The sequence below is a fragment of the Scyliorhinus torazame genome, chromosome 17, assembly GCF_047496885.1.
Source record: "Scyliorhinus torazame isolate Kashiwa2021f chromosome 17, sScyTor2.1, whole genome shotgun sequence".
NCBI lineage: Eukaryota > Metazoa > Chordata > Chondrichthyes > Carcharhiniformes > Scyliorhinidae > Scyliorhinus > Scyliorhinus torazame.
This window is the reverse complement of record NC_092723.1, coordinates 166,718,220-166,734,172: the sequence shown is the minus strand read 5'-3', so window position 1 is coordinate 166,734,172 and position 15,953 is coordinate 166,718,220. Positions and strand designations below refer to the sequence as shown.

At 45.9% G+C, this 15,953-nt stretch overlaps 1 protein-coding gene across 2 annotated transcripts in view; it reads left to right on the top strand.

Moving 5' to 3' along the window:
- The window catches only part of pkd1a (polycystic kidney disease 1a), a 239,617-nt gene that overhangs the window by 205,107 nt on the left and 18,557 nt on the right, over nucleotides 1-15,953 (top strand). For both annotated transcript variants that reach the window (XM_072481591.1, XM_072481590.1), the window contains exons 36-40: nucleotides 1,252-1,376; nucleotides 2,709-2,911; nucleotides 9,330-9,524; nucleotides 12,792-12,943; nucleotides 14,875-14,993. In XM_072481591.1, coding sequence (XP_072337692.1) covers nucleotides 1,252-1,376; nucleotides 2,709-2,911; nucleotides 9,330-9,524; nucleotides 12,792-12,943; nucleotides 14,875-14,993 — 794 coding nt within the window. The remainder of the gene's footprint in view (nucleotides 1-1,251; nucleotides 1,377-2,708; nucleotides 2,912-9,329; nucleotides 9,525-12,791; nucleotides 12,944-14,874; nucleotides 14,994-15,953) is intronic.

The window sequence follows — 15,953 nt, the reverse complement described above, 5'->3', positions numbered from 1 at the left end:
GGTCCCATTTGGTCCCATTTTGGGCGCGGAGTCTTTCTCAGTGTCTGTAGCTTCCCTCTATCAATTGAGACTGTCATTTTTTCTGGACTTGTCCTGTCGAGGCCGCAGTTACCTCACCTTCTGTTAGTGCAGGAAGAGATCGGGGCACCATTTTTTAAATGTTGCCCCGCTCTTTTGACCCCTTCCCGCTTGGATATCCCACTGTGGCCTTCAGACCCCCGAACCTACCACTTAGGGGGTCCTCGAGCTCCTCCTCGCCCCACCTCTTAAGGGCAGGGTACCCCCAGGCCCAATCCCTGGAATGGGTAACTTGGCACCCGGGCACCTTGGTCCTGCTGCCAACCCGGTAGTGCCAGGGCAGCACTGCCAGGGTGGCACTGCCATGGTGCCAAGCTGGCAGTAGCAAGGTGCCCGGGTGGCAACTGAATGCCAGAGTATGCCATCCTGTCCAGAGCCCGGCCACCCAGGGACCTCCGAAGGCCTGGGAGACCTCCCCCCTTCCCAGGTGCCATTTGTGTGGATCAGTGCTAAACAGCGCCGCGGCGAGGTCTCCCATGTACGGGAGTTCGTTCCTGGACCTCGGGAGAATCGGGTGCCGACGTATTGAAATGAGCCTAATGGCTCACTAAAATATGTTAATCTGGACCTCGCCAGCAAGGGCGAGATCTAGGACACGACGTCTCGAGAGATCCCATTAGATCTCACGAGGCGTTTTGAGCATTGCAAATCTCGCGAGAGATTTACGATCTTGTCGTGTCACCGGGCCGGGCACGACGAACCCATTCGATCTCATCCCTAGTCTTAGCAATGATGACCACGACTATTGTCGATCTTCGTAAAAATTGATCTGATTCACTGATGTTTTTAGGGAAGGAAATCTGCCATCCTGACCTGGTGTGGCCTAGGTGCGAATCCAGATCCACAGCAATTTTGTTGACTCTTAACTGCCCTCTGAAATGGTCCAGCAAGCCACTCAGTTCAAGGGCAATTAGGGAAGGGCAACAAATTCTGGCCCAGCCAGGGACGCCTACATCCTGTGAAAGAATTTATAAAAATTTGGTTGGCCCCTGTAAGAGGTGGCTCTTCTGTAAAGCCAGCTTTATATCCACAGTGGCAGACTAAAATCTACCAATCCCAAGGTTTGTAATTACAATACCGGACATCTGTGTTTGTCAAGTAGACTTGATATGGAAATGTCCTGTGTTCACCGTTACTGAAAATGCTCACATCAGTCTGTCTTTGCTTGTTCAGAACGGAGATAATTGATGAGAGCAAGCAGCCCCGAGCAGAAGCGCCAATCCTGCACATGACCAGTGATGGTCATATCATCAGACCTTCCCATGGCATCGCAAGATCAGCTACTACCAGAAAAATAGGTAAAATTATCCAACTCCGCATCCTGCACCCCCAGTAATTAGGCTATCTGCTTTTAGGGATGTTTTAGGTTGTGTTGTTGGCTATCTCCCCTATCTGTTCTAATACATCTTATTGCCTATGTGTAAGGCTATGGATAGCCATTGTGTCTTATTGAGGGTGCCCTACACTTATTGCACTTAGAACCATTTTAACCATCAGAGGAAATTACCATACCATTAATCTGAAGTTGACTGTAGTCCACCATGTTCTCCCAGTCCACTGCAATATCTCTCACGGAAGATCTGCAGAACCCCTCCCTCACCCCGCATCCCTCCCTTCCATACCCCAGAGAAATAACATAAAGGTCTCCAGGGAGCCCACTGATCGAGGAGACTTGGAGACCCCTATAGGAATTCCAGACACTCTCCTAGACACTCACCCCTGAATTGAAAGGATAATTTGTTAAACTAGTGCTGGCTGTGACTCAGTGAGCTGCTGAGTTAGAAAGTTGGGGGTTTAAACCCTGTGTTCTGTCCGGTATATTTCATAACGCTGGAATACAGTACGAGAGTTCTCCATTTGAATACAGGGCTCTGCTAATATTTAACTGGATATTGGGTAGGTTAAAACACCTGGTTCACAAGGAAAACAAGGTCTGTTAATGAAATCACCAGTTACCCTGAGTCCACAGAAATACAGTAGCTCACACAAAAATACAAAAACATAAATGGTCGAGACCAGAATCCAGGGCCATAAATATAAGATAGTTGCTCATGAGTGCAATAGGGAATTCAGGGGAAACTGCTGTACCCAGAGAGTGGTGAGAATGTGGATCTCGTAACAAGGAGCAGTTGAGGCGAGCAGCATTGATTCATTGAAATAGACGCTAGATAATCCAGTTAAATATTAGCAGAGCCCAGTGTACAAAAGGAGAACTCTCGTACTGTATTCCTGCTGACTGAAATGTACCACGTCAGCAGATGGTCCCCTTTTACTTTGAGTGCCGGAGGACTGTATCCACCATCAGACTGGGCACAGGGTTTAAACCTGTAACTTTCTAACTCAGCGCTGAGAGAAAGGAATAGAAAGATTTACTGACAGGATTCGAGGAGGAAGGGCGGGAGAAAGTTTGTGTAGAACATAAACATGGGCCTGTGGTGCCACGTGACCCATGGCTGCATGGTACATACTTTGTAATTAGAATAACTTTGTCATTGTAATAACCACCAGACGGCTTTTCACTTTGTGGAGGACTTTCAGTCTGTTGTGTCCCCTTTAAGAACTATTGTGAGGGAATTACTGACCCAGGTCGGATTCCATTAATGTTATTTTACATTCTTATGTTTCAACAGCTTTCACTGACCCTCCACAGAAATGCCTCTTCCCGTTCTGGTGTAGCTATACAGCCCACACCCTCTGTTTCCTCCTCTTCTCTGGCTGCTTCACTGTGTCCATATGGATTGGCGTTAACTTCACATCCAGGATCGCCCTCATGTGGCTCATCTCAGGAATCTTCAGTGTCCTCTCTTCATTCTTCCTCTTGGAACCTCTGAAGGCAGGTTCCGGCACAGACCGATTTGACCACGATTACTCTTCGTAGTTCGAATTCTAGACCTTTCTAGATTCCTTTAGGAACGTGGCTGGTTGTGTCAGCAGGGCCAGGAATATCCTTGGAATCGGTACTGTAGCTTCAACAAAAGTGTGTTGGGGATTTAATTGGCATAAAGTAGCGTTTAGTCATTCTCCAAGGAAGGTAGTGGGGTGGAGTGGGGGCATCTCAGTCACCTGAAGCCTGATCAGTGGCTAAAGGTGTAAATTGTATTGAATTGCATTCTTCTGTTTGAAGCTAAGTAGTGTGACTCATCTTGGGTTAGCTGGGTTCTGTATAAAATGTAAACACAAAGCGCACTCAGTAAGTTTGCGTAGGGTGAAGTTGAGACATCCTGAGTGAGAGACAGCCAGAATGGGGATTGGCACTTGGTAATTTGGTGCAGTGAGGTAATTCGGTGCAGTGGGAGAAGGTGCTTTTTCCCTATTTTGTTTTCTTTCTTCTGGCTTGTAACTGTGAATCTGCAGGGAGAGATCCAGAGAGCATCCCGGGAAGATAAGTGATTTTATTACCTTTTCAAATTGTGTGGGTGGGAAAAACTGAGGTGACATCACAGTAAAATTGTGACCTGGTTGGCTGGTTGGGAATCTGTTAAATTTGAAAAAAACCCAAAGAATATTGCAAAACAAATTGAATTGATTAACTAGATAGTGGAGTCACTAAACCTGAGGGCAGAGATCGGTATTTAGCATTTAATTTTGCAGTAAAAATCTAACGTCAGGGCCATATGGTTAATTGTAACTCAATCGAACAGTAATTCAAGTGTTTATTTCAAATTAATTAACTAGTGCTTAAATGTCACTCAGCGGGGCACAGTGCTCCAACTGTGAGATGTGGCAGATCTGTGACGCTTCCAGCGTCCCGGTCAACTATATCTGCAGCAATTGTAACCAATGACAGCTCCTCACAGACCGCGTGGTTCGGTTGGAGCAACAATTGGATGCACTTAGGAGCATACAGGTGGCAGAAAGCATCATAGATAGGAGTTATAGAGATGTGGTCACACCCAAGGTGCAGGCAAAAAGATGGGTGACCCCCAGAAGGGGCAGGCAGTCAGTGCAGGAATCCCCTGTGGTTGTCCCCCTCTCAAACAGGTATACCGCTTTGGATACTGTTGGGGGGAATAGCCTATCAGGGGAAAACAGCAGCAGCCAGAGCAGTGGCACCACGGCTGGCTCTGATGTTCAGCAGGGTGGGTCAAAGAGCAGAAGAGCAATAGTCATAGGGGACTCTATAGTCAGGGGCACAGTTAGGTGCTTCTGTGGACATGAAAGAGACTCCAGGATGGTATGTTGCCTCCCTGGTGCCAGGGTCCAGGATGTCTCAGGACAGGTAGCAGGCATCCTGAAGGGGGAGGGCAAACAGGCAGAGGTCATGGTACATATTGGTACTAACGACATAGGGAAGGGGTATGAGGTCCTGCAGCAGGAGTTCAGGGAGCTAGGCAGGAAGTTAAAAGACAACCTCTCGGGTTGTAATCTCAGGATTACTACCTGTGCCACGTGCTAGTGAGGCTAGAAATAGGAATATAGAGCTGCTAAACACGTGGCTAAACAGCTGGTGTAGGAGGGTGGGTTTCAGTTATCTGGACCACTGGGAGCTCTTCTGGGGCAGGTGTGACCAGTATAAGAAGGATGAGTTGCATCTAAGCTGGAGAGGTTTGCTAGTGTCACACGGGTGGCTTTAAACTAGTATGACAGGGGTGGGTGGGTACTGGAGCAATAGGTCAGAAGGTGAAAAAGTTGAGGGAGAACTAGGGAATAGGGCCAGTATGGCTCTGAGGAAGAGCAGACAGGGAGATGTTGCTGAAAACAGTGGGACTGGTGGCCTGAAGTGCATATGTTTTAATGCAAGAAGTATAACAGGTAAGGCAGATGAATTTAAAGCTTGGATTAGTACTTGGAACTATGATGTTATTGCCATTACAGAGACTTGGTTGAGGGAAGGACAGGATTGGCAGCTAAACGTTCTAGGATTTAGATGTTTCAGGCGGGATAGAGGGGGAGGTAAAAGGGGTGGAGGAGTTGCACTACTGATTAAGGAGAATATCACAGCTGTACTGCAGGAGGATACCTCAGAGGACAGCGAGGCTATATGGGTAGAGATCAGGAATAAGAAGGGTGCAGTCCCAATATTGGGGGTTTACTACAGGCCACCGAACAGCCAGCGGGAGATAGAGGAGCAGATAGGTAGACAGATTTTGGAAAGGAGTAAAAGCAACAGGGTTGTTGTGATGGGAGACTTTTAACTTTCCCAATATTGACTGGGACTCACTTAGTGCTTGGGGCTTGGACGGGGAAGAGTTTCTGAGGAGCATCCAGGAGGGCTTCTTAAAACAGTATGTAGATAGTCCAACTAGGGAAGGGGCTGTACTGGACCTGGTATTGGGGAATGAGCCCAGCCAGGTGGTAGAAGTTTCAGTAGGGGAGCATTTCGGGAACAGTGACCACAATTCAGTAAGTTTTAAAGTGCTGGTGGACAAGGTTAAGAGTGGTCCTAGGGTGAATGTGCTAAATTGGGGAAGGCTAATTATAACAATATTAGGCAGGAACTGAAGAACCTAGATTGGGGGTGGATGTTTGAGGGTTAATCAATATCTGACATGTGGGAGGCTTTCAAATGTCAGTTGAAAGGAATTCTGGACCGGCATGTTCATGTGAGGAAGAAATATAAATACGGGAACATTGGATAACGAGAGATATTGTAGGCCTCGTCAAAAAGGAAAAGGAGACATTTGTCAGGGCTAGAAGGTTGGGAACAGACGAAGCCTGTGTGGAAGCACAGAGTCAGGAGGGCTAAAAGGAGTCACAAAAGGTCAATGGCAAATAGCGTTAAGGAAAATCGCAAGGCTTTTTACACGTACATAAAAAGCAAGAGGGTAGCCAGGGAAAGGGTTGGCCCACTGAAGGACAGGGGAGGGAATCTATGTGTGGAGCCAGAGGAAATGGGCGATGTACTAAATGAATACTTTGCATCAGTATTCACCAAAGAGAAGGTGGATGTTGAGTCTGGAGAAGGGTGTGTAGATAGCCTGGGTCACATTGAGATCCAAAAAGACGAGGTGTTGGGCGTCTTGAAAAATATTACGGTAGATAAGTCCCCAGGGCCTGATGGGATCTACCCCACAATACTGAAGGAGGCAAGAGAGGAAATTGCTGAGGCCTTGACAGAAATCTTTGGATCCTCAATGTCTTCAGGTGATGTCCTGGAGGACTGGAGACTGGACAATGTTGTTCCTTTGTTTAAGAAGGGTAGCAAGGATAATCCAGGGAACTACAGGCCGGTGAGCCTTACGTCAGTGGTAGGGAAATTACTGGAGAGAATTCTTCGAGACAGGATCTACTCCCATTTGGAAGCAAGTGGACGTATTAGTGAGAGGCAGCATGGTTTTGTGAAGGGGAGGTTGCGTCTCACTGACTTGATAGAGTTTTTCGAGGAGCTCACAAAGATGATTGATGCAGGTAGGGCAGTGGATGTTGTCTATATGGACTTCAGTAAGGCCTTTGACAAGGACCCCATGGCAGACAGGTACAAAAGGTTAAGTCACACAAGATCAGAGGTGAACTGGCAAGGTGGATACAGAACTGGCTAGGTCACAGAAGGCAGAGAGTAGCAATGGAGTGGTGCTTTTCTGATTTGTGACTAGTGGTGTTCCGCAGGGATCAGTGTTGGGACCTTTGCTGCTTGTATATATAAATGATTTGGAGGAAAATGTAACTGGTCTGATTAATAAGTTTGCGGACGACACAAAGGTTGGTGGAATTGCAGATAGCCATGAGGACTGTCAGAGGATACAGCAGGATTTAGATCATTTGGAGACTTGGGTGGAGAGATGGCAGATGGAGTTTATTCCGGACAAATGTGAGGTAATGCATTTTGGAAGGACTAATACAGGTAGGGAATATACAGTGAATGGTAGAACCCTCAAGAGTATTGACAGTCAGAGAGATCTAGATGTACAGGTCCACAGGTCACTGAAAGGGGCAACACAGGTGGAGAAGGTAGTCAAGAAGCCATACAGCATGCTTGCCTTCATTGCCGAGGCATTGAGTATAAAAATTGGCAAGTCACGTTGCAGCTGTATAGAACCTTAGTTAGACCACACTTCGAGTATAGTGTTCAATTCTGGTCGCCACACTACCAGAAGGATGTGGAGGCTTTCGAGAGGGTACAGAAGAGATTTACCAGGATGTTGCCTGGTATGAACAGCATTAGCTATGAGGAGAGGTTGAATAAACTCGGTTTGTTCTCACTGGAACAATGGAGGTTGAGGGGCGACCTGATAGAGGTCTACAAAATTATGAGGGGCCTAGACAGGGTGGATAGTCAGAGACTTTTTCCCAGGGTAGAGGGGTCAATTACCAGGGGGCATAGGTTTAAGGTGCATGGGGAAAGGTTTAGAGGAGATGTACGAGGCAAGTTTTTTTACACAGAGGGGAGTGGGCGCCTGGAACTCGCTGCCAGAGAAGGTGGTGGAAGCAGGGACAATAGTGACGTTTAAGGGGCATCTTGACAAATACATGAATAGGATGGGAATAGAGGGATACGGACCCCGGTAGTGTAGAAGATTTTAGTTTAGACCGGCAGCATGGTCGTCACAGGATTGGAGGGCCGAAGGGCCTGTTCCTGTGCTGTACTTTTCATTGTCCTTTTCTTTGAAACTCCCAGCCTCTGAATTTTTGCACGCGTGTTGTACAGCATATCAAAAGATCACATAATTTTGAGTTATGGTTTTCCCACAACATCCCATTTATTTTCTTTCAGCCTGCATCCAGTTTAGCTGGGCAGTAAGAGATGTTTATTATTGGCCAGCTGACGACCAATTAATGTTCTACTGCGTGGAAATCTTTAATACAACAAGTTGCATTAATTTAGCACCTTGAATCTATTGTTTCACAGGAGTGTTAGGGACAACACTTGTCACCCAGCCATTGTGATCTGGAATGCATTGCAAACTATTGAAGGGGAAAAGTTTGGCAGGGTTGTGAAGAAAGAGCAGGGGGATTTTGACTTGGATCGCTTTTTCAAAGAGCTGGCATAGACACAATCGGCGAATAGCAACCTTCTGTGCTGTATTATTTTGTGATTAGCTGGGTGAGGGAGCATTTACCAGTGCAGGGGCACTGAGGTAACTGGAATGGTCCATAAGGACATAGGAGCAGAAGCAGACCAGACAGCCTATCGAGTCTGCACCCCCACTCAATGAGATCATGACTGATCCACGGCAACTAACTCAGTTTGGATTAAAAGTCGAACCCGCGGCTTCCTGGGCTGCTCTACCGACTCTTCCAAGTGACGTGGACCCACGGGGAAATCTCAGACAGGGGTTTCTTTATCACGTGGTATTTTCTTTTACTCGTGTTGTGACGTGGCAAAGAAGCCCTCAAGCTCGTTAAAAAAAACTCTACATCACTGAAACTAGTTTATCTTGAATCAAATCTAAACGTCTTTGGATGAAGTAGATTAGCAGCGCCCCAGGCCTTGCACGCAGTGGGCAGTTTATTGGAAAATTGCAGGTGTATTGCCCATAACTTTGCGGGCCATGGATGTTAATGAGAGGAAAGTCGTGGGCTAAAAAAACACCGGTTTGGCCTCAACTGCAGTATTGTGCCCAATTCTGAGCTCAACACTTCAGGAAGGATGTGAAGACTTCAGAGAGAGTGCAGAAAATATTCACAAGAATGGTTCCGGGGATGAGGGACACACAGTTACATGAATAGATTGGAGAAGCTGGGGCTCTTCTCCGTTAGAGAAGGTTGAGAGCAGTTTTGACAAGAAGTGTTCAAAAACACCAGCGGCCTGGACAGAGTAGATAGAGAGAGAAAGCGTTGTCATTGGCGGAATGGTTGAGAACCAGAGGACACCAGTATGAGGTGAATGGCGAAAGGCCAAATGCAACATGAGGGGAAAACTGTTTTACACAGCAAGTGGCTAGGATCTGGAACGCACTGCCTGAGAGCGGAGTAGGGGCAGATTCTATTGTGGCTTCCTAGTGAGAATTTGACAAGTGCCTGAAGTGAAAACATTTTCAGGGCTTGGGGGAAAGGGCAGGAGAGTGGGACTCACCAAATTATCCTTGCAGAGAGCCAACACAGGTACGACAGACCGAATGGCTGCCTCGTGTGTTGTACGATTCTACACAGTTTAGGGATTTGTCTGATAAGCTGTTTGCTGTCTGCAAGGAACTTCCATTGGCCCTGGACGTCAAAGTTTGGCCTGCCTGATCTTGAACACATCTTCTTGTATCAGAACACAAAGCCGAAGTTTTCGGTCCTCCGGCTACATTTAAACATTTACCGCCTTTGGTGAGAATGCTCCACTATTAAATGAGAGGGCCCCTTCTGATCCTCTATTTGTAATTCAGGTTCTGACTGAAGCACTTTACTTTGCGCTGGTTGCTAAGCGCGCCCATCCGGATGAAGATGACAATTTAATCGAGGAGCCACGAGTTGAACAGATCTCAGAAAAAATTGGCAAAGTGCGGCCTCCTCAAGGATTTGGCCTTCTCCAAGCCAAGGAAGAGGCAAGGAAGGTTCAGGTTCTTCACAGAATGCTCAAGGTACAAATTGGGAAACTGTTAGAGTTTCAACCAGCAATAAAATAGAAATTTAGAAGAAACCTCTTTACTCATAGAGTGGTGAGAGTATGGGCCTTGTTACCACGTGGACCTTGACTGGTAATCCAGAGACCCAGGGTAATGCTCTGGGAATCCGGGTTTGAATCCCACCAGGACAGATGGTGGAATTTGAATTCAATAAAAATCTGGATTAAAAGTCTAATGATGACCAAGAAAACATTGCCGATTGTCGTAAAAACCCCATCTGGTTCACTGATGTCGTTCAGGAAGGAAATCTGCCGTCCTTTCCTGATCTGGCCGCAATGTGACTCCAGATCCACAGCAATGCGGCTGACTCTTAACTGCCCTCTCAAATAGTCTAGTGAGCCACTCAGAGCAAGGGTTCATAGGGATGGGCAGGAAATGCTGGCCCAGCCAGCGACTCCCACGTCCCATGGATGGATTCAGAAACATGGCGTGGTTGAGGTGACTCGCATGGATGCATTTAATCGGGAACTGTATTAATGCATGAGGGAGGAAGGAACGGGATTGAAATGAAGTGGAAGGGGAAGAGGTTCCTATGTAACATAAACACTGGCAAACACCAATTGTGTAGAATAGGTTTGTTCTTGTGCTGTAAATTTGGCATAAGAAGTGCCTGTCCAAACTTTCAGCTGGTCAGATAACCACCAAAACACTGCAAGTGCATTCAACAACATATTTGTTGATAAAATACACAGTAAGCCAGTCAGCTCCTTAAAGATCAAATTAAAGAGGACTTCTGTTGAAAAGTCTCAGTCAAATAATGCCTATATTTCAGTTTGGGAGGTAGACATATTTTCAACACCTCCTGTTTTTACTTCAGAAGTTCCAGCAGTCGCATTTTCATCATGAAATTGTTAATCCCCGACTCACGTACGTGCTTACATAATCAAGAGGATAATGATTTGCATTTCCCTTGTTATCACTGAGGTAAATATGTAATTTTCCTGAGCAGGGATTACAGACCAGGGTTTGCATATTGCTCTATCTTGCACACAACTTTTTAAATTTCCTGCTGTAGCCAAAACAAACACTTGAGAGAGAAAAAATGGTGAGAATAATTTTTTTCTTCGCAGTGAATCATGGCTAAAGTTAGTATTTTTCCAGTTCAGCGGCCAGATGTTAAAGGCAGCTGATCCATCAGTGTCAAAGCAACAGACTGAAGCCAAGTACATTGATAGTCTTGGCTCCCATTGTCCGTGGGTCCTTGTCAATAGGTGTGACACTGATATTAATTAATCTCTGGCGACACATTTGTAATACACAAATATCAATCGCCTCCCTGTGTAATTTAATTTTAATATCTGTCTGGATAATTGTTCAGGAGCCAAGGTCTGTCTCACAAGTTGTTAAAAAGAATTCAGAGAGCAATACTTTCTGTATTTTCTGGAATGGTTATTTTTAAGGTTCAAAGATTTAAATAATCTGTCTCACGCTGTAAGAAAGTTTTGAATTGTGTACAAAACCTGATCAAAATTTTATTTCTCCCAACCAAATGATGTGTAGATTTTAAGGAGCATCTTCAGCTGAAAAATCTTGAATTTTTACTGTAAAACTGTCCACTTCAATTATTTTAACCACATTTATCTACTGATAGTTTTTAAAAAGATTTTTATTTGTAACCAGCTATAGGAAAATTAAATTACTCTTGCGTTTATCCACATTTTACCAGACCAACCACAGATCATCTCTTGCACAATTGTTACCTGAACTGTCACGCCCCATCTTCACGTCAGTACACCTACCCCACTCCTTAACAATCCACTGTAATTTTCCTCCCCTTCACTTCCTGCTGTAACTTTCCTCTCTTTCCCTCGCTTCCTGCTGTAACTTTCCTCTCTCTCCTCACTTCCTGCTGTAACTTTCTTCCTCTCCCTCACTTTCTGCTGTACCTTCCCTCCCTCTCCCTCACTTCCTGGTATAGCTTTCCTCCCTCTCCCTCACTTCCTGCTGTAACGTTCCTCCCTCTCCCTCACTTCCTGCTGTAACTTTCTTCCCTCTCCCTCACTTCCTGGTATAGCTTTCCTCCCTCTCCCTCACTTCCTGCCGTACCTTCCCTCCCTCTCCCTCAATTCCTGGTATAGCTTTCCTCCCTCTCCCTCACTTCCTGCTGTAACGTTCCACCCTCTCCCTCACTTCCTGCTGTAACTTTCTTCCCTCTCCCTCACTTCCTGGTATAGCTTTCCTCCCTCTCCCTCACTTCCTGCTGTAACTGCTTCCTCTCTCAGTCCCCCCCACTCATCCCCGTCCTGTTCCATACGTACACACGTACAAATTTCAAGCAATAGGCCATTTGACCCCCTCCTGCCCGCTCCAATATTCAATAAGATCCTGGCTGACCTGATTGGGACCTCAATTCCACATTCTGCCTACCCACCAATAATTTTTGACACCCTTGTGAGTCAAGAATCTATCAACTTCTGCCTTCTAAATCTTGGATGACCCTGTCTGCACCACCATCAGGGGAAGAGTGTTCCAAAGACTCACGACCCTCAATGGAAATAATTCTTCTCATTTCCACATAAATGAAGGACCCCTTACTTTTTGAACTGTGTCCCCTAGTTCTAATCTGTCTCACAAGGGGATACACCCTGGTCTAGCACGAATGTGGCTCTAACAAAGTGGAGGAAAATAAAATCCCTCTTTCCATCATTATTATTGGGCTGCTTCCTTTTTAAGCAAGGGATCTATTTGTGTGCATAAGTAATAATCGGTGCCGTGGGCTATTATTGACTCTTTCCTGAGGCATAAGGACAGCATGTTGTGCCTGAGACACAAGCAAAATGCTCTACCAACAGCGGAGGGCAATTTTTGCAGGATTCTTGCATTAAGAGCAAAGGCTCTTGGCTGGCTCACTTCATTGATTTAACAGTGAAGTGGGAGAGAGGGAACGAACAATATGAAAGCAGTTACAAATCCTGCAGGATACTCAGAGTGAAGTAGCCAGCGGATTACATATTCAGACTTTGGTCGCAACTATATTAATTTTCCAACAAGCTATAAAACAAAGTATTGAGTTTCAAAAGAAAAAAAGAATAAATCCAAGTACAAACAGTGATAATTATTTTGACAGAATATCAGCTTATCCAGTTTAGATTTTACTGCCAGTTCACCTCGTCCTGTTCCCTGGATTCCTCTTGTGTTCAAATCTCCATTTTTAAAAAAAAACTCAGTATTGGCGTTAATGTGAAACAGAACTGACTGGAATTGCTATCTCTTGTGTTTCAGAACTTTATCATCTATATGTTGTTTCTGCTTGTGGTCCTGTTGATTAATTATGGAGACTCGTTCAGAGACGCCCAGAGCAGACTCCTGCGTGGTTCAATTACACAAGGCTTGCTGGGGACCAGAAAAGGGGTGGAATTCCAGAATATGAAAAGGTAAGACACAACTGGGATTTAAAATGGACATTTATAATTGAAAACTTTACATGCCGCACACGCCCCTCGCTCCACATTGGCAACTGATCAGAGGTCATATGACTAACCCTCCAGGAATATGTCAATAAGAGTTGGCAAGCCTGGTACTGTGCGTTGTTGGGGTTTTGCATGCACTAGAGAACTGGATGAAGACAATTCCATTCCACAGAGGAGCCTTCTCAGCGGGAGCTGGCACAGACTTTCTCACAGGCAGCCTGGGCTGAAAATAGGGTTGCCAACTCTGTTGGGGTGGGGGGCATTCCTAGAGATTCCTGCACATGACCTCCCTGCCAACCAGCCTCTGATCAGTTGATATTCGATCACATCAGCATCGTGACTCAGCCGGAAGAATGGGGCAAACCAACAACAGAAACGAACGGCTGACTGGCTGAATTCAGAGAATTAATTTTTTTTTAAATTCATTCTTGGGATATGGGAGGGTCACTGGCTAGGCCAACATTTGTTGCCCATCTCTCATTGCCATTGAGAAGGTGGTGGTGAGCTGCCTTCCTGAACCGCTGCAGTCCATGTGGTGTAGGTATAGCAACAGTGCTGTTAGGGAGGAAGTTCGAGGATTTTGATGCAGCGGTAGCAAAGGAACGCCGATATATTTCCAAGTCAGCATGGTGTGTGGCTTGGAGGAGAACTTGGTGGTGTTCCTGTGTATCTGCTGTCCCTGTCCTGCTGAATGGTAGTGGTCGTGGGTCTGGAAGGTGCTGCCCAAGGAGCCTGGGTGAGTTCCTGCAATACATCTTGTGGATGGTACACACTACTGCCACTGTGCATCGGTGGTGGAGGGAGTGAATGCTTGTGGAAGGGGTGCCACTCAAGTGAGCTGCTTTGTCCTGGATGGTGTCCAGCTTCTTGAGTATTGTTGGGCAATGCCAAGAAGGGACATGATGGAAATCGAGACTTGGCAGACACAGAACATGCACACAAATGTACTTATCCCCCAGGTCATCAGGGGCAGTGCCCAGGAGATCACTCAGCCCCCATCCCGGGGACTCCCTGGCAATCCGGGGAGGGTTGGAAACCCTAAATTGCTACAGGGTCAATGAAAGGTGAACCTATTTTATATCCATTCACTCCTTTAACACACATTTTAGAGAATAAGCTGAACGTGGATGGCTGATCCACCCCCCAAGTTATTACCCAGGAAAAGAGTTTGAAGATTGCAGGGAACTGCTGTGTACATTTTAATTTTGGAAATAAACTGACAGACATCGTTACTGCATTCACAGGGTGCTTAATAGCACTGGGCCTCAAACTCTACGTTTACAGTCACTAGCACTGGAGAGGAGTGTTTGCAATCGATTATGGTTACTTTTCTGTCATGATATAATGTTGTTACTTAATGAAGAGCAGATCTAAAAGATACTTGACTTTCTGTGCGTGTCAGATTTTAAAAGCATGCCTCCTGTCCATCTAGTTATTTTAGTTAAAGTTTCACATTTAATGTTTTCATAATTGAGAGATACACGTGTTATGGGACAAGAATCTGTAGAACTGGCATTTCAATTAATTGTACATGATTAAGGGTTTTTTTTTCAGTTCTTCTTGCTTACAAATGGCTTGTGGATTTGTGCGGGCACGAGGAATGTATAGGGTTTGATGCACCAGGGTACAATTTAGTTGATTGTGCTGTTCGGCTTCTGTTCAAAATATCAGATATATGATTCATAAAATTAAAGGATAAGGGGATAGTGCAGGAAGGTGGATTTGCTGTGAATCAGCCATGATGAATTGAACGGTTGAATATTCTTGAAGGGGCCGAATGGTCTGTATCTTATGTTCTTTACGACTTGGTTGAAGAGGTTTTTGTTGCTGCAATCTCAAATGTCGTACACGTGTTCTCTGTTGGAGTTCATCTAAATCAGTGCACTCTCTTTCAGATCAGGGGAGGTTTGGGAATGGATGGCCGAGGTTCTGTTACCATACCTGTACAACAATAGGAGCAGGACACTGTTGGGATGTCCACGAATACGTCAAATTCGTTCAAACGTAAACAACGGTAAAAGAAAGAACTTGCAATTCTATAGGGCCATGCACAATATCATGCTAAACTGCCCCTAGTGTCCAAAAAGGTTAAGTGGGGGTTACGGGGAAAGGGTAGATACATGGGCTTGAGTAGGGTGCTCTTTGTAAGGCCGGTGCAGGCTCGATGGGCCAAATGGCCTCCTTCCGCGCTGTAAATTCTATGATCTATGATCACAATGCCCCCAAGTGCTCAAAGCCCGCTGAAGCATTTTTAGAAATACTGCCCGGAATTCTCTGGCCGTTGGAATTCTGTTTTCCCATCGGCAGCGCACCCCCATCTGCGGGTGTGGGGTGACTTCAATGGGAAATCTCGCGGGAAGAGAGGATCCCGCCGCCAGCGGCCAGCGTGCCGCAGAGAAACACGCAGCTGGGGACCGGAGAATCCCGTAGTCACGATTAAAATGAAGGAAATGCAGCAGCCAGTTTGCACACAGAAACTCCCAGTCATGTGAGAATAACTAGATCATATGTATTTGTGTTCCTATTCACTGGATGTGGTGTCGTTGGCTGGGGCAGCATTTATTGCCCATCCCTAATTGCCCTTGAACTGAGTGGCGCGCTAGCCCACTTCAGAAAGAGTCTACCACGTTGCTGTGGGTCGCGTGTATGCCAGACCAGGTAAGGACGGCTGATTTCCTTCTCTGAAGAACATTAATTAGTGAACCAGCTGGGTTTTTACAACAATCGACAACGGTTTCATAGTCATCACTTTTAATTCCAGCTTGTATTGGATTCAAATTTCACCATGGTGCGATTCGAACCCAGTCCTCAGAGTGTTACGCCAGTCCCTGGATCACCCATCTAGTGACAATTTCACTGCGCCATCACCTCCCCTTGATCTTGCTGAGGGATTAAACAGTAGCCAGGAACTGTGGATTGCTCTGCTAAGAAATAGTGTCATGGGTGCAACCATCAGAGAAGGCAGCATGGGCTC